The following is a 19,959-nucleotide window of genomic DNA, read 5'->3' on the forward strand; positions in this document are numbered from 1 at the left end:
TACCCTACAGTCTTGAAGCACTGGACTTCTGAGTTGCCTTTCAACACGTGTTCTAGTCACAACATTCCTTATCATACTCTTGCATGCCCACTGTCCTAATGGAGCCTGACATGCCCAATTGTGACGGTGTACTCCCTGTGTGTGGTGAGGACAGCATAAGGCCCTGTTATGCCACAGGCATGAGTCACTTTACCTTCTAATTCTTAGTCAATATATAATTTTATTACATTACCCATAGATAATTCCAACTTGTTTCATCTTGTTCCTTTTTCAACTTAAGCTAGTTATGTTATGCCAGATTTTCTTTAATTTCTTTTAATGTATTTATCTTCAAAGATGAGTTGATTTCTAGGGGGCACTGACTTAATTTTCCTTCAAATATTGATTAAAAATCCTTAATATTAATTGTATTGTAGCTCTTTTCTTTCCTGTTAGTGAACAGTATAATCTAGTATATAATTGGTGTTAAATTGTGCGATGTAGACAACAGCTCTTTGAAGGCAGGGTGTGTTTTTCAATTTGTCTTTGCATTCCCAGTGATTTGCATACTAGTAGATGCCTTAATAAAAATATTTTTCAGATCAGTTGGTAGAAGATTAACAGGGAATTAGACAGATGGGATTTGGAAAAGTAGGCAGAATGCAGATATTGAGCAAAGTATGGCTCAAGGTAAATGAACCCAGGTAAAAATAAGCATGTAGCAAGGATTAGTGTGCTTATGGAATATTAAGAAGCTGGCTTTATGGGAGCAGAGAGTTTGTGCAGATTATAGGGGGTATACTGGATCAAACAGGAAAACTTAGACTTGATAAGAGAGGAAAAGGAAAGGAAGTAGCATTTATATAGTGCCTACTGTGTGGCAAGCTTTGTGCTAAGCACTTTACAAATAGAGGCAGGATAAATTAGAGGATAAAATGCTGGTCTTGGAGGTAGGAAAACCAGAGTGAGAATTCTGCTCCCGATACTTAGTGTAGCAATGGGCTAATTACTTTTATGACTCTGAACCTTTTTCCTCCTCATCCATAAAATTGGAAGTTCAAATACAGTGATTTGAAACCCAGTATCAGAGTGTAGTTAGTGGTTGTGACATCTTTCGTATTACTATACTCCCAAGAATGGTGTTCACCTTTTCAAATACAACAAATATAAATTAATTCACTGGCTGAACAAAAGTGGGCAGTGGCTGGATGCTGATTCCTGGTCTGGACTTAAGAAAGTGATTAAGAAAATGTTAATACTGCAGATTAAATGTAAAAGTATGTCATACTTACATCCCCTTCTCCCCCATAGAAATATTTACTAATAAATAATAAATAATAAATATTTACTAACACATCAATGCCCAGGACTGAAAACTGTTCACTTATCTTATTTGTATCCACAATGCCTGCAACACTGGGAGCCCTTGATAAATATTTGTTGCTTTATTATCATAACCCTGCTCATTTATATGATGCCTTGGGTAATGCCATATGTAAAGGCAACATGCTGTAACGAAAAGAACACTGCACTTGGAGAAGACATTGGTTTAAGTCCCAGTTTAAGAACAGTTACTGTGTAACTTCCCCTCTCTGAGTGCAAGTTTTTTCTTCTATAAAATGAGAGTACTTGAACCACACTGTTGCTCAATAAAAAGGGCTTTGGGAGGCGTTTTGTAAACCTTAAAGCACTATGTAAATAAACTATATGAAATGGATGCTCACTAAATGAAAAACACCTTTAAGAAATCATCTTAACATATTAACAGTTTAACCATGCATGCACACAGAAAAAGTCCCAGCTGAATTTTTATACAAGTCTTTATTTACAACTTGTTTTGCAACTGTACACTTTTTGCAGCCTTGAAAACATTAATGTATTCAATGGGAAAATATAGTTTGACCAAATCTTGTTGTAGTTTTCATATACATACACATATATTTTATATGCATATATATAAACACACATATCCTTAATAATACCGTAACAATTTGGCAGTTATAAGACTAAAATGAAAACAAAAAGCAATACAATATTTTAACATACTACAAATCCATTTTCTGATAGATTTCTGGACAGTTTGGGGCAAGGGGAGTGGTGGTACATTAGTCAAGTTTTTACTGAAGACTTTCAAACAAGTTCCTGCTCAGGAAACAAAAGTGGCAAATTCAACCATACTCAGCACACAATAAACCAGCATGTTGGAAAAGTGCTCAGACTCAATTACATACAGATAATGCCATAATCAAGAAGAGCCATACATCATGACACCCATCACTTTCAATCCTGAATGAAATCTTAGCATCATAAGTTTGATTTCCAGCAGGAAATGAGAACAACATATCCAACACTTCCATTTAGAAAGTGGCAAAATGCAGGGTGGGTATAAACTGTCAGGTTACAAAAAACAATCCACAGAAGACTCTACAATATTTAAGACAAATATAAGGCTATACCAGAACTGGAACTGTAAGTAAAATACAATCCCAAATCTAATGTACTGTCATTTTTCAGATTATCTGAAAAGCTTTAAGCACTAAATGGCAAAAAAAAAGGCCTTTTTCTAACTTTTTCTTTCTTTCGTTTTTTAACTATTCAACATCTCCCCCCAACCCAAAGGCAAAAGTAGATTAAGGCAAATTATTAGTTCACGTTTGAATTTTAATATTCCATGTCCAAAATCAAAATCTTAAGTGGTGCAAACATCCGGTAGATGCTGAAATATTAAAAATCCTAAAAGATGGTTTGGAAAATCAATCTCCCCTGATAGAACAAAGAACTGTGGTGCTTTTGTACTGGCAAATGTGACATCTTAATAGAAAATTCAATGTTTTAGTGCATTTGAACATTAAATAAAAGACAACTTGTTAAGGAAAACATACCATTATAATAATCAAAGCACAAAGGACCCAAACAATTGTGCATCTGTAGTAACTTCTTGTATTTATGCTGAATTATTTCTTATTTTAACCAAACTGAAAATTTTCCTTAACCAAAGTTTTTTCAGTAAAACATGACATTGAATTGTGTTACCAAATAAAAGAATGAGTACTAAGTACTCTGTTGACCAATACTCAATTGTAAGATTTTCATGATAATCTGTTCCGATTTGATTTATATGTATTTTAATTACATGGAAAAATTGTTGTTTATCTAATTTGTTTTCTTTAAAAAGGAATATACAAGCATGAAGGCAATTAAATAGGACGGTTTGCGGTAACAGCAACTAAATTAATGGAAAAAATGATTAGTAATCTACATAATTTCACCAAACATCTTTAGCACAGATTAGCATAGAGCTTTATGAATATACAATTGCTTCACTAACAGGATCCATGTTATTTCAAAAACATTAAAAGATGTATCATCCCAATGAGAGAGTTACTATTTGCTTCATACATAAAAGTCAATGATATGCTTAATGTTAATAATTCAAGTTAGATCACAAAGATAAAAACTACCAATAAAAACATTAAGAGCTTGCTTGGATCTCACTACATTTTAGAGGTGAGGAGCATTAGACAACTTGGAAACTAGAGACAATTGAAGGGGCACTGAATCAGCTGAAGAAAAAGTGAACAAAGGTGGCAAGTTGGATTATGCTGTAATGCACTACAGAAACAAAGCAGGATGTGATGTTTTAAAGACAGATTATTTCAAAACAGATTATGTACTCAACAATCCTTGGCGAATAAATCATATTATAGTTATATAACTGTATCCCAGAAAAAGAATAACATTTAACCACTATCAAAAATGAAAATAGCTCACAATATTTATGTAATGGATAAAGCTCTACTTCATTGAGAAATAAAGTGCTAAGAAAACATTATTTCAGTACAGGCCACATGATTAAAAAAAAATCCCAATCATATTAAAAATGAATTTAAAAGGTGCGAGCTTCTTCTTGTGATTTAAAGGGCTAGATATAAATTTCAGGAATGACAGGTGAAACAGTTCTTTTAAACTATAGTACAAAATACCCTAAATGGCCTAAAGTAAGTTGATTGCCTCTCATTCCTTCTGGGATGACATTTCTCTAGTACTTCTCTGAACACCAAAAATGGAGTACAATTGCATGCTACTAGTTCAACAATATGCTACATTAAAAACTATACAGAGAAGGGACTTTGAACCAAAAACACTATTTGGCCTCAATTAGGTTTAAAAAAGAACACCCACACGCACTATATATATATACACATACATATATATATATATGTGTGTGTGTGTGTAAATTTTTGTTCACTCACTGAAATATCTGAGCAATTCCTAGATTTGTACTCAGTGATGCTGATACCAAAACAGTCTCAATTCCTTTTCTGAAGGGCCTAATAATCAGTTTTCCATTTCAGAATTATAAAATAGCATTGCTGTTGAAGGAAAATGAGTATAGACATTTTTTGCCCCACTATCTGCCTCTCTTCTACCTAATCAAACTCATTTAAGTTCCATAGCAGAAGAAACAATACTGTAGACAAACAGTAGAACAGATAGCACTCACATCTCTGAGAAAAAATTGAGCCCAAGAAAGTGTTACCTATACCCTTACTAGTAAAATGAATTACTCTTCGGCAGTTACTAGAAAGAGCAATGCCCTATGGAGCGTATACATTCCAGTGATTTGATTATAATGTGACTTTTACCCTCTTATTGATTCCTAATATAAAATTGGAGATGTGACTGGGGGTGGGTGGGCGGGGGGACACGAGGTTAGAATGGGACAGGTCACACAAAACTCCTGTAACAGACTGAGTTGAAAACTTTGGCAAGGAAAATATTAACACAATAGCCAAGTTCACCATTAACAGCATATACTTTGAGGCTTCCAGGATGAGACTACCCTAAAAAGACCATAGGTCCTCAAACTTTCCTCCCCTTCTTATATTTAGCTATTTGCGATGACACAGAAGTCTATCCAGGGTAAAGTGAGCTCTTTTCATTTTGTGAGGAAGACACAGAGAAGTTAAGAAAATGTCTCCTTGTGTTCAAAGTCTAGGAACAAAGTTCTAAAATCATCAACTCAATGGAGACTGAGTTTGGCTCTTCGCAAGTACTTTTCCTTGGTGGAGAAAAACAATTTAGGAAGAAAAGAGACCCTTATAAATTGCTGTTTTTTCTGGGGATAGTGGTGGAAACTTGGTTCAGCCAATGATTTTCTTTACTCCCCAAGATTCTTGTTCCAAGAAGGATTCCTCTCAAAGTTAATTTGATGTAGATTTGCAAATGCAAAGCTTGATGATCCAACCATTCAAAGCTGGCAAACAAGTGGATGACCGAGCTTTCTGATTGTAGCTTCAGAAAAACATATGGCTACTAGGCCCAAAGTTTAAAGATGACTTAATATTAATACTTTTGCTAAATTAATGTGCTCCATAAAAAAGCCAACTAATTGCCATTAGGTCTAACTGGGCTGAAAAGAAAGATGCTTCTTGCTGTAGGCTTAGAATTTTCCCAATTTAGGAACAGGTAAAATGCCCATCTATTTGGGCCATCCTTCTAGATCACTCTCATGGAAAAGACAGAAAGAATACATGGGGAGAAATATATGGAGAATTAATGATATATTTGTAAAGTGCATTGAGTGTTGAAGAAAAGTATAAATAATACATAAATGATTATTAGTAGCAGTAGGTAAAACATTAAAGACATTCACCTTTACTATTACGAATGCTCATACAAATTACATGTTGAGAGCGTATATACAGTGTGTCACAGGACATGACAAATATACTACAAAGACTATTTCTCCCAACGTCCCCTGTGCATTTCTATATTAGCACCTCTTCCTAATCTTAAGTCATCAACTGTCACCAGTTTTTAGAGCTCAGAAAGACCTAATCTAAAGAAATAGGATATGTATGTATGTGTTTATATATTAAAAACCCACTCTACTTGCTTATCCTTTTGTCTATTTCTTCTCTGCTTCCCCTGCTGTGATAGAAAACCTTCTTCTCACCATGGGACTATTACCTGACTAGTTTAAATCATCTCCTAAATAGGCAGACAGGCTAGAGGTTTTCCAACATGAAGTTTGCTCATTTTAATCCTGAGAATTCTGTAGAGCAGGGTTAGGGTAGGGTCTGGAAATGACAGAACAGACAAACTAAATGACCATATTTACTTTTAAGGTGCTCCTAAAGTTGTTACCCTGTGGAAACCTATAGTTCTCTGGAAGTCCTTCTGAAAACTGGAAGAAAGAAGTGGCAGGAACAGAGAGAGTTGCTTTAAGGAAAAATGAAAACCAATCTGGCTATGATTTTCAATAATCAAATCATTCTCACCATACTACAGACTGTAATAAACTAAGGAGAGCCTTAGAAATTACTTTAGAAAGAGTATTATCAATCCAAATAATTATAGAGAACATGCCTTCAAATTGCTCACCAAAAGACATATGATTAATGTATACACAGTATCTTTGGCCAGCATCCACAATAGAAAGGAACAATTCAAAAATTCATAAACAGTGCTTCTGTTTAAAGGTTTATTAACAAGGTTAAATATATGCTTCTCTAAGTAATAACAAAGGTAGGAACAATGCATGAAAATGTTAACAGAGCTAATTCCCATGTGCAATAGAAGCACAAGTTTTTATTGAACTATTACCATTGGGAATGTGTCTAAGTAGCATAATTTGTGTAAATCTTATTCTTCTTTGTTACTGGACATTACCTATTTCCTATCCAAGTTCCTCTTTCCTACATTTTGTCCCTGATATCCTGTTCTCCCAGTTATAGATATAGAAAAGTGGCCTCAAATTCTACCTGCCTAGTGGTGTTAGGTAGGATTTCTGGCTCTCAGCATTTCCAAAATTCATACAATTGCCAAGTCCTGCTTGGCCCAAATTTGCTTCTTGGAAAACCTAATGATACCCTTTAATTTATCTTCTTGTAACACAAGAAAACCAAGTAGTTCTCTATTTCAAGACAGTGTCATGCAACAATTTTACAATTATTCATATCCACAAAGGTAACACTGCATGAACACTGGATGGATGAATGGTTTTAGGAGGGGGAAAAGAGGTATCAGTAATGATTACATAATTTCCCAGGGCATATGAAGTCATTTAAAAAACTGAAGCCACCATACTTGTAACCATACTAACAATTTACAAAAAAAAAAAAAGTCACTTTTATTCTGCCTTACCATAGTATTTAACTTTATCCTTTCTGTGGTACTGGGTAAATTCAAAAACCAATTTGTTAAAAAACAGAAGAGGCTAAGGATTTTTTTTTCTTCAACAGAATATTTTATCTTAACTATTGGATGAAAATTTCCAATAAAAAGAATGTACACTATTATTTAGATGCTTTATATAAAGTCAAAAATTAGAGTCACATTTAGAATATTTTTCTCCAATTACATGATGTAAAATAGTGTAATCACAATCATTACAAAGAATGACTCACAAGACCCAATTTTATATATAATAAAAGGAAGAGGAACCAATATGAAGTAAGCTGCCATTTTGGCAAGCTGAAGAGAATGAGCAAGAAATCAGATTATTTTGATTGGATGGAAAGCCCAGAAACTTCATATTCTCTTAAGGTAAATTCTATTTTTCCTCTCAACTTTAAATTGGCTTGCTAATGCTTTCATGAAGAAAAACACAGAAAGTAAACAAAAAGTATGCTAAGGGTTTTGCTTTCTCATTTTTCCTTTAGTTTAATACAATCTCTTAAATTGATGTCAAGCTGTCTTTACTTGTGACAAGCATACTGCTCCATCTCTATGATGGCAGTCTCTAAAGAAAGATCCTCTTATAATGCAGGTGTTTCAAAGCCTGGAAAATTTGGTACTTTCTCACAGTTTTATAACAAATATATTCTCTACACAGCTGTAAAACTAGTTTATTCATTTCTACTAACTGGTTTTTAACTCAGTTTCAGATAAATTTCAAATACAGCAATTGAATGTAAGAGGGAGGAAAAGTCTTTTTATGTCTAGGATTTATATTTAAGGCCTAGGATTTATATATTTATAAAATAAGATTTCTGTTCCAGAGTAGGTTTCACATTCTAAAGATTAATAGACAGTAAGAATGGCATTACTATCCAGACGACAGGGTCATAAATTTAGAACTAGAAGAGACCTTAGAACTGATGAGAAAACTAAGGCGCATATGTATATATATATATATATATATACACACATATATGTATATTATATGCATACATGCTTGTATGTGTACAAGATATGTATAAGACTACACAGCTATTAAGCAACAGAGGTAGGATTTGAATCTAGGACCCCTGACTTCAAATTCAGTTTTTCTTTCCACTGACTTTTGACTAATGAACTGTTGACTTGGAAGGATTAAATGTGTAAATACTTTCTGTACATTAAATAGATTTTCAAGGTGACACCTAATCTTAACAAGGTTACTAGGATTTAGCCAAAAAGCTTTTTAAAAAAATCAATGAAATAGTTCATCAGTAGAACACGTCCTACCCTGAAATGAAATCAAAATTAATTTTTAAAATACCAACTAACATCCTAGGCCCTAGGGAAATAAGAAATAATCCATTTCTGAAGTGGAGGGTATGAGCGGATGTTATTAATAAGCTCCAGATCATTTTTTAAAAAAATCTAGAACCTTGGATAACTGGATAGCAAAGATAAAATCCTCTAGGGGATAGTCTACACTGTGATACTTCAATGCCATTCAAAGACTAAACTTTTACCTTTGTTATTTTTCATCTTACTCCTCTCCTCAGAATGAACAGTCCTTTGCATAAAAATGGAAGCCTATTCTTATAAGTTCCACATACTCAAACTAATAGCTCACCCCAACCAAACAGAATAATACTGTGTTTTTATTCATACTATAATTAGTTCCACAGAAACAAATTATAACTTCAGGTAGACAACACACATAAGAAGTTTCTGAAACAAGGAAACAAGTCACACGTGCTAGTATTTATAAGTGTATACAGTCATTAACTTCTTCAAAATTTCTCGTACTTAACTAACTAAACCTCACAATCCTGAGACATTATTATTAGCCATTATTTTATAGAGGAAGAGATGTACAAAGACTCTCACCACACCTGTGGTTAGGAACAAGAAAGCTGAGAGAATGAAAAGTTAAAAATGTTTTCTTGGCCCTCAGTCATACTATATATAGCATATTTAGATCCTGTTTCTTATAAAGGTTATGAAAAAATAGAATTTTTACAATTTCTTCTGTGTATCAAGACACAACATTCTAAATGGAAACGAGAATTCAAAAGAAGGCCAGCATTACAAATGTAAACACAAAGACAACAGCATGCAAAAGACTCCAAGGAAACATCAGAAATAAGTCCTCCTGCTATTAAGTTTGGCATCTTTTTAACCCAATTTAGAAATGTGTCCCTGGGGCTGACAGTGGTTGCATAAAGATAATAGCAAACTACAATTAAGACCTGACCCTACCATTCAAAACTATTAATCATTTCATTAAATAACTCACAGGATCCTCCTTTCCTTTCACTTATTTTAACAAGACTTGCTAAGGTCTGTCTTCAAAAGTAGCTTCAGTTTCCAATTCTGTGTTAAGATACAAGAGTAAGCTGCAACAAAAAAACCCTGCCAAATCCTACTCCCATAAAAATATTAAGTATTTCAATTTAAGCAGCCTGAATCTATGGACTTCCAGGAATTCCTCAGTGCACATTATGGTACTTATCACCTCTGTTTTCATGCTAATGTATGATCTAATTGCAAATATAGATGCTCAAGTGATAGTTGGCAGAAAAGGTGTGATTAGCATCAATAATTTTCATGCTACAGAATGCAATTTTCCTTACTTTTAAACTTACAAGGAAAATGTTATAAGACCAGTAACAAAATCAGGGTTTCTTGAGTCATTTTTCTATACATTAATACCTAATTGTCCCTTTCCTTTGGAGTTTAAAAAGATTTTTTTTTTACTGTTTAATATTTGCATGTGTGCTGTATATCAAAAAGTCAACTACTGAAATCAAAATTCTGAATATAGTTTTTGAAAATCTGAATTAAATTTCAATCTTGATAATAAAATTATAGAAGTGTTCTTCAAACTTCGTTAATTAGTTCATGTGGGGGGGTGTGTTTGGAAGCTCAAATTTAGTATTTTATGTCAAATTCAAAATAAGAAAAAATTGTTGGACATAAGTGCTTAATAAATGTTTACTGAAGTAATGTTTCTATCTCTATGTAAACTGGGCATAAAGATACTTTTTCAAATTTAATATAGTTAGCCAAATTCAGGTACCAAACATGGCCAATTCATGAATAAGGAATAACTTCTTTTAAAAGAAGTTATTATATTAGAAGACTCATTTAAAAATCACCCCCAATTTTACATACATTGTGCTCTTTAAAAGTGGGCCATCCTACAAGAAAAAAATGGGGATGATAAGGAAATTACACAATTAAGGTACTAACTTCAACAATTCAACATGGAAGACCAGACTGAAGGCATACAATTTCCAAATGAATGACATTTAGCATTTATATAGCACCTCATACACTTGTTCAAAGTGCTTTCCAGTCAACACTTAATTTACAATCATTCCTTAAGTAGGTAATTACGACTTACAATCTGTTTGTCATGAATGTAAGCACTTTGAGGCAAACCATTAAAGGAGGATATTACATAACAAACCCCCAGACTAATAGATTCACATGGTAATAAGAAAAATTCTTAGCCTGAAAAAATTGAGTTGTCACTTTATATGCACAAATTATACAAGACTTTACAATGATAAAACCAAAGCAGAATATAAATACAGGAAGTCAGCCACCTGTCTTAAGGTGGTAAATAAAAGGTTAAGTAATAAATGATCAGAAAAAAAATAAAACATATGTGAAAAACTTCAACAATGAAAATGCTTAAAAAGATTATTTGTAAATGTATTAAAATAACCTTTTAGTTGGTGAGGATAGGTGAAACCATCAATATTAACAATAGCCAAACAGCTAGAGCTTGAATCTGTTACTGCAATACTCTACAATTAAGAGTTAAATAAAAGCCTTCATTTAAACTCATGATGCAATAACCATAAAAAGGTATTTCTTGATTTTGCTTCTAATAAAGCATCACTTCTGCCAGTAAACAATATACCAGGAAATAAATGAAAGTGTTAAAAATAAAAAAAATTTGACAGTTGTCAAAGTTATTTCGTTTTTCTATTAATGCTTAATGTAAGAGAACAAGAAATTCTGCAAATCAAAGGAAAAATTCATTTTTCTCTGAAGAAGAGTTCAATCAGGTGCTTCAGATAAGATTTGAATTTTTAGCACCTCTGCTTATATTTTCAAGTCTTTGCAAAAAGTACATTTCTTAATCATTTTATGCAGTAAAGTATATCTGTTATTTGAGGAGCTTTCAGAAAACAATTTAAAACTGATTAATATATCATAAAAAGATTATTTCCCTTTAAACAAAGACATTCTTATAAAGCATGGTAACATATAGGAACAATGAAAAATATAAATTTTATGTTAATTATTGACAGGAAATTTAGTGTAATTACAAAGCTTACATCATTGGGCAAGTGGTGACATTTTTATACAAGTAAAGAGAATGTTATACACCACTCTTTATTGGATATCTAAAAAAATTTTGGCACATTGAAAGGAAGAAAAAAAAGACTCCGAAAGAAATAACAGAAGAAACTAGCTCATTACAGATAATAGAAAATGCCTGAAATGCAGAATAATTGAGAATGAACACAGTACAGAGACAGAAAAGAAGCTTGCTGAATTCCTGAAATGTTGTCACGTGCAACAGAAGTTTGCTTTGAAGGGAGGTCGGTTACTTTTCCAATGGCTTCTCTACCTTGCTGTGGCTGGCTGGACATGGCCAGGGTAAGACCTTCTTGAGCTTGTTGCCTGCCTTTGCCTGGCCAGGAACGATTGCCCTGAACCTGTACTAGCAAGTCTATCTTCAGCTGCCTTTTTATGCAGTGTCATGCCCTAGAAAATTGAAAGATGTAAATGAAAATTAATGGAGCACAGTAATATTAAAGTCCTTCATGCAAATCTGCTTCTTTGCCTTATTATCAGAATCACAAATACTAAATGTTTACATTAAAAGTTAAAATTTCAAAATGCAGAAACAGGTGTCTTAGCTCAACAATTAGGTGCAAACCTTCCTTTTGGAAAAAAGTGCTTAATTTTATAGTCTGCAAAGGAACAAGCAACAGATTACGAAGGGAGAAATACATATTAGAACAGGGCTGTCCCAAATGCGGCCTGCAATGTGATTTATGTGGCCTGCCTACAAGCATAGAAATTTACATAAATGCTTTAGTAAGAGAAGTTGAGCTACTGTAGAGCTCTCACTAAAATGGCAAATCAAAATACATTGTCTACTGTTTCAATAAGAACCTAAGGCTGGACAGCCCTGTATTAGAATATATTTTATCCATATTCAATCATGTAATCACTTCAGAATTAAGCTTATATTGATTTTTAAGAAAAAGAAAGAGTAATCAATTAGTAGCAGCTGATTTGCTCCAACTGTCTCTAAATCATGAGAAAAGAAAACACAATTGCTCATATTTTAGAAGTTGGGAGAACACATACAGGACCATACATACCACCATGTTGTCGCTGCTCACTTCTGGCACGCTTGTGTTTTGAAACAAATTAAGAAAGTTCCTGGGAGCCCAATATCAGAGGGTCCAACTGAGAAGTTAAAAGGTATTTCTTTAAGAAGTGAGAAAAGGGCTAGGCTAGCTTGGAAGGAAGAAGGGTTCATATCATCATGACCTTATTCAGTTCATGGGGAGTCAAATCGCTGAACCCGTAACATAACCAAAGGAAAGCAATCTCAAAGGAAACCTCTGGGTTCAGAGGAAAAAAACACCACCGGCAGAAGCCTACGAACAGATCAGGAAAGGAGGTGAATGGGAATGACAAGAGCTGATGTTCCTTTATGAAGGTTGGATACAACTAAGGAGGAGGTAATGAAAAAGAGGCTAGGAAAAGTAAAGAAATAAACAAATGGGAAGCAGGAAGAAAGGCAAAAGGCAACTTTAATAATGTGAAAACAGCTACAGGAAAGACCTGCTTATCTGAAAATAGATTAGTTTTCTTTGGATAAATGATCTAATACAGAAGAGATCTTAGTAGTACAAGACCTGGAGGAAGGATTACATTTCTATCCTTTTTTTTTTTTGGAGGGGTGAAGGCAAGGCAACTGGGGTTAAGTGACTTGCCCAAGGTCACATAGCTAGTGTGTCAAGTGTCTGAGGTTGGATTTGAACTCAAGTCCTGACCCCAGGGCTGGTGCTCTATCTTTTTTAACTAAACATTTCTGTTCATTGAAGAATTTTGACAAGGCACAGTGGTATGTAATCACTGATATTTGGGGAGACCGAGGCTGATGTATCTTTTGAGCCTTGGAATCCTAAGCCGCAACAGGCTAAGCCAATGGGATATATACAAGTCTGACACTAAATAGTGAGCCCCCCAGAGCTAGAGGCCATCAGACTGCAAAAGGAAGGGTGAACCAGTTTAGGTCAGAAATAGAGCACTTCAAAACTCTTGTGCCAATCATTAGTGGACTGGACCCATGAATAGCCATACTTCCCAAGCATTGGAGAGAAAGGAAGACCTAGGCTCATTGTCTTTCCTTTCCCCTATCCCCCAATTCTCCGTTATCACCTGCAACTAACTAACTCAACTAACAGTCTTAAGAATGTCTCTATTGAGTTTTTTAAGGTGCATTCCTTCAGTGATGATTTTTATGGAGACCTTGTATATACACAGACTGAGTGAATCCACTTTAATTCATGTCTTTACCCACTATGGAGAGTAAAAAATGACTGCTCCACAGTCATCAAAACTACCTGGTACTGGCTAAGAAACACAGTGGTGGATCAGTGGAATAGGATAGGTGCACAAGACACAGTGGTCAACGACTACAGCAATCTACTCTTTGATAAACCCAAAGAATCCAGCTTCTGGGCTAAGAATTCACTATTTCACAAAAACTGCTGGGAAAATTGGAAAATGCTAGGGCAGAAACTGGGCATAGACCAATATCTTATACCATATACCAAAATAAAGTCAAAATGGATTCATGATTTAGGAATAAAGGCTGATAATATAAGCAATTTGGGAGACCAAGGAATAGTTTACCTATCAGATTTAAGGAAAAGGAAAGAATTCATGACACAACAAGAGATAGAGAACATTATAAAATGCAAAACAGATAATTTTGATTGTGTTAAATTGAAATGTTTTTGTATAAAAAAAGCCAATACAACAAAGACTAGGAGGGAAGCAGAAAATTGGGAGAAAATCTTTACAACCAGTGTCTCTGATAAAGGCCTCATCTCTAGAATATACATGGAACTGAGCCAAATTTATAGGAGTATAAGTCATTCCCCAATTGAGAAATGGTCAAAGGATATGAACAGGCAGTTTTCAGAGGAAGAAATTAAAAATATCTATAGGCATATGAAAAAATGCTCGAAATCACTACTGATTAGAGAAATGCAAATCAAAACAACTCTTAGGTACCACATCTCTCCTGTCATATTGGCTAAAATGACAAAACAGGCAAATGATAAATGCTGGAGAGGATATGGGAAAATTGAACACTTTACATTGCTGGTAGAGTTGTGAACTGATCCAGCCATTGTGGAGAGCAATTTGGAACTATGCCCAAAAGGCTATAAAAATGTTTATACCCTTTGACCGAGCAATACCACTTCTAGGGTTGTATCCCAAAGAGATCACACAAGTGGGAAAAGGACCTATATGTACAAAAATATTTATAGCAACTCTTTTTCTACTAGCAAAGAATTGGAAATCAAGGGGATGCCTGTCAATTGAGAAATGGCTGAACAAGTTGTGGTATACGAAGGTAATGGAATACTACTGTGCTATAAGAAATGGGGATGATATGGACTTCACAATAACCTGGAAAAACCTACACAATATAATGCTGAGCGAGGGGAGCAGAACCAGGAGAACATTATACACAACCACAGATAGGTGGATTCTGTGATGACTAATCATGGTGGACTTCGCTCTTCTCAGCAATACAAGGTGCAAAGACAATTCCAAAGGACTCATGATGGAGAGGGCTGTCTACATCCAGAGAAAGAACTATGGAGTCTGAATGCAGATTAAGGCACACTTGATGCTCGCCTTCCCCCCCGCCTTTTTTTCCTCTTCTGTTTTTGTCTTTATTTTTTTTGGTTTTGTTTCCCCTTTCTCATGATTCATTCCATGGGTCATAATTCTTCTTTACAACCTGACTATTGTGTAAATAAGTTCAATGTGAAGTTATATGTAGAAGATATATCAAATTCCATGCCATCTTGGGAGGGGAGGGGAAAGAAAATCTGGAACTCAAAGTTATGTGGAGCTGAGTGTTGTAAACTAAAAATAAAAAATCTTAATTATAAAAAATGATTGCTCCAGAATATCACACCAGAGAATATAACAAATCAGACCTCAAAGTATAACATATAAAAAAAAACTTACCATTCAAATAGACAGTATCAAATCATTCTCATGAGCATTACAGTCCAATACTGAAACCACAGGTGATGAAAAACAGGACATTCTCGTTCAAAATTCAGGTCAACAAAAATGCATTGAGAGGCCAAATAAGAATGGTGTGATTAAAAGCCTGAGCTGATTCCTGATACCATTCCTTAGAGAAAAAATATTAAAAGCAGGACCGAAAGAAACAGCAACAATAAATAGAATGAGATTTCTTTTGCGAATGTGTGGCAAAGACCCAATTATAAATCCACAAGGGTTGTCTATTTGAACCTCTCAAAAGGAAATGGGTGTCAATGATAACTGAAAAAATGGAGGTAGTGGGTTCTAAAGATGCTAACTCCAGAACCACAGGTTAGTTCCTGAAAGGACATTTGGTTAAATCTCTCGGTTCAATAAATACCACGTCTATATCACAAGACAGGCATATTCTGACAAATGTAGCCCACTGGCTACATTTAGACTACAAAAAAGTAAAAGCAGGAAGAAAGGAAAGGGAGAGAGAACTAATAGAGAAGAAATAATTGACAAGCATAAGGAGAAGAATGGAAAGGGTTCACAAAGACACCAAGGAGAAAACTGTTTTCCTCTTCTCTTTTGAGACTCCCTTAGGAAGCTATTTTCTGACAGGCTGAATTCATTACTCCTTATCAGGAGATAGAGGAGTATTGGTACAATAGCCATTAACCGGATCACTGACAGGAAAAGGGAAGAATAAATGGCTTTTAGTGGAGACATGGTTGTTAGGTGTAAGGGAAAGCAGAAAGGAAAAGAAACTTGTAAGAAATGGTACAATCAGGGAAGAGAGGCCCAGTAGCTTCCAAATTCTCTAGACATTCATAAAGTAAATGTTATCAGGTATCCAGAATTACAGGTTAGCACTTTGTTCCAAAGTAGATTTAAACTTTTATATCAACGGAAGCCAATTTAAAGTGCCTCTCCCAGAAGAATCTCGGTTCAATGGTTTGATACTGAAAATTCCCACACTACTACAATGGAACAGCTTTGGATCAGAGGCTGATTTTATAGCTCTGCTACTACAAATCTAACCCTAAATATGAGTGTCATTGATACAAAGTGGACCAGTGAGGCAGAAATCAGAACATATTACAACGTCTTCTCCCCATCTTACACAGAACACTAGTCTAACTATAAAATAGCTTAATAAAAAGGGTACAAGACTGATGATATTTACTTTCTTTCTCTCAAGACCTACCTTGGTCTCCACTACAATACCATACATAAGCTACTCTTCTAAAAATTTATTTATGGGATAAGAGCTTATCATTTATTTACAGATTTGCTTCTTAGCCCCCAGGTTAGTACCAAGCTTTTGTTAGTGTGGGTTAGGACAGTTTTTCTTACTAAAAAGCAACTGCATTCAGATCCAGTTGGTAGTGTTACTTCTAGTGTAAATGTAGTAGATGTTATATAAGTTATTGGAACCTGAAAATCTATTTTTGAAACGTTATTTTTCTTACCATATTGTACCAGGCACTAACAATAAATTTTTCTTCCATCTCTCTTTGACTCTTCGTTTTTTCATATTCTTTCTAATAATAATAATAAAAAAAATAAAAGCATTAAAGAGTTTGACACCAGTGCAAAATTCATAGGATGCAATTGTACAGGAAGGACACTGCAGTGTGGCAAAGAGTACAGTGGATTGGGAAACATATTAAGTCTAGCCCCCCCCACTTACTGTGTGCCTTCAGGCAACCTGCTTCACCTCTACGTAGCCTGTTTCTCAACTATAAAATTAGGGGTTTGGACTAGACGGTCTCTAAGGTTCCCTGTAGGTCTTAAAGCCCATGATTCTATGATACCTAAATAAAAAGTGCCCCAAAACACGCACACTAAATGAAGAGTATAGAAACTACCTCTAATGAATGGAACATCCGGTCCCGTTCTTGTAGTTGGTTTTTCAAAGCCTGTATTTCTGGAGCTGCTCCTTGATTCTGCTTAGGATCTAAAGTACGGATAACCTATAAAAATGATAATCATGCCAAAGTATATGATACAGTGTTGTAGAAAATATCTAGGTGAGGAATTATAAAACATAGGTAGCTAAGTCTTATGACAATTATGTGTATTATGAAAATGCAGTTTTAATAAACCAAATAATTGGTAATTATTCATTAAAATCCGAATTTGGTAATTGACATTTGAATAGCACATAAATATAACAATTCACACTAACTCTGGCTTCACTGTTTCTCAACCTCCTGAACAAAACATCGAACAAATTTATTCAATGAGCATTTATTAAAGGCTTACTACATACTCAATGCATGGTGCTAGGTTTCTAGGAGAGATATAAAGACATAGACTCTATCCTCAAGCAATATAGTAGGGGGAAATAACACATGTACACAGACAAATATGACTCAAATTACAAGTGTATAAAAGCAGTATTAAGTGCTATGAGAACAACTCCTTAGCTTCTATGAATTTCATTTTCAACCTACTTCTATCCTCTACTGAGGGGGCCAAAAGATTAACGTTCATAAATGTACCATTTCTATTCTATGTTTTAATTGACAAATTTTAACTTCCAGTGATGCGTATGAAACATCTAAGTAGGAACAGGACTATCAGCCAACACAAGCAAAACCAAAAACAAGAACAAAAAAGCTAAACAAAAAAACCATAAAAAAAACCTCCCCAAACCTCAAGTTAAGCAGGTCACAAAGTGATTGTGAATTATTGTACATACATTTACATTGAAACTTCCCCTCTGAATACAATGTTGTCTGATCTTTCCTATATAATCACTTCTCCTGAACTGTTTTTTACCATTTGCCATCATTCCCTTCGGCCCCCCAATCCCCGATCATGCTCCTAGTCTAGTGCCCTTGTTCTACTTGCCCCTCACTATCGCACCGCCATGTTAAGGCCTGTCATTCAGGCCTTGGCATTCCAATCTTTCCCCCTTTGAGACCCTGCTACATCCAATTTATAGCTGATTCCCACCACATCCTTCTCTGTTCTCACTCTAGTGTTGCCACGACTCTTCTGAGAGTCTTTTTACTTTTAGCAGCATTAAAAATATTTCTAGTTCCTGCATCATTAACACGCCAGCTCCTCCCCTCTTATGAGTTTCAAATAATCTTGCATCAAGTTTGCTGATGGTGTGAAGCACACTTAAAGGATACATGTAAGCTACAGTGCTTTACAGTACTATGGATTAGACTGCCGCTCTGAGACAAAAAAGAAACAACAGGATTTTGAGGAACTAACATTCTAGTTGGCAAAAAGCAGGGAGTGGAATTAGAGCACGCTTTTCAGACTCCTGGGCCAAAGTCATTGCTACCTCATTAACACAGTGTTGCCCTATGTGGCTGCGAGTGAGAGACTGACTTTTCATTAAAAGTCACGAGACATTACAGCTGGTGTGGTGGTACTCTGGGAAGCTGATGAGGGATATAATGGGTTTTATCAAGTGTGCAGAGCTGCCCTAGAGCTGATGCACTGGAGTGGCCTCAAGAGGTCCCCAGAAGCTTCAGAGTTATCTATCTGACCAAGGACTCAAGTTTTCTCCTAACTAACTGGCTGTTTGCCACTGATGCTTCTCATAGCTTTCAGTATCTGCTTCTCATCTCCACATCCCTTTTCACTCATCTCCTTCCTCTACAGCTCTGATGGCTGGCCAGGCACTGGCTGAATGGCATGCTTCCCTTCTGGTGAGTGAAAAGGGGGACTGTGCTTCTGTAAGGGTCTTCTCAGCTCTCTTCATTTTTTGGTTTACTGCTTAGTGGCTTCTTTGGCTGCTGCAAACACTGTACAAAATGGTGGGTTTGCACCATTCTTGATGTTTACAGTTACTGGAAAGCTGATGTAAATGAAGTCTCTAAATGCTGTGGTTGCTCTCAGTGACACATCATTAAAACTGGGGGTGAGTGGAGCACAAAGTGAAGACATGAAAACACCTACACTTTTGGCCTTTTCCAAGTACTTCTTATATCGTTCTTCCATTTGCTTCATTTCTTCTTCTTTTTTCCTCAACGCTTCTTGCAATTCTTCAATTTTTATTGCTGCACAAAGGAAAACAAACAATGAGAAAACCACTTTTGGTTCTATCACCCCCATTTTACATAGCAATGGAAGACGGTTCAAAACTTTGGAAACGTTTGGTTTTGGTTCCATAATAATAAACTATGTCTGGATTCTAAGGCTAAACTACAGAAATGCTGATTTTACAAAAAATTTTCCTTAAGTTTTTAAAAATCCCCGATAACATATACATCTGGGAAATGGAACACATTAAGCTCTTCGCTAACATACTAATATACAAACCTATATAATTAATGTCTGAAATTTCCAGTTGACTGCTGTCTAAATTAGGTTTCATCATACCCTAATGCTGTTTATAATCCATCTTTTTTTTTTTTAACGGTCAATTCAATTTGAAGGTAAAACTATCAGAGATCTCTGTGATTCTAAAAATATGTATTTTTAAAAAAGCCCTGCTCATTATGTAACTCA

The 19,959-nt window shown here is 35.0% G+C and overlaps 1 protein-coding gene across 2 annotated transcripts in view; it reads right to left on the bottom strand.

Moving 5' to 3' along the window:
- Window positions 1–1,781: 1,781 nt before the first annotated feature.
- HOOK3 (hook microtubule tethering protein 3) overlaps window positions 1,782–19,959 on the bottom strand; it is a 110,770-nt gene continuing 92,592 nt past the window's right edge. For both annotated transcript variants that reach the window (XM_036751640.1, XM_036751639.1), the window contains 4 exons: window positions 19,408–19,508; window positions 17,355–17,459; window positions 16,956–17,027; window positions 1,782–11,925 (listed from right to left, as the gene is read on the bottom strand). In XM_036751640.1, the coding sequence (XP_036607535.1) occupies window positions 11,785–11,925; window positions 16,956–17,027; window positions 17,355–17,459; window positions 19,408–19,508 (419 nt within the window). In that variant the 3' untranslated portion in view covers window positions 1,782–11,784. The remainder of the gene's footprint in view (window positions 11,926–16,955; window positions 17,028–17,354; window positions 17,460–19,407; window positions 19,509–19,959) is intronic.

This window comes from Trichosurus vulpecula, chromosome 3, assembly GCF_011100635.1.
Source record: "Trichosurus vulpecula isolate mTriVul1 chromosome 3, mTriVul1.pri, whole genome shotgun sequence".
Taxonomy (NCBI): domain Eukaryota; kingdom Metazoa; phylum Chordata; class Mammalia; order Diprotodontia; family Phalangeridae; genus Trichosurus; species Trichosurus vulpecula.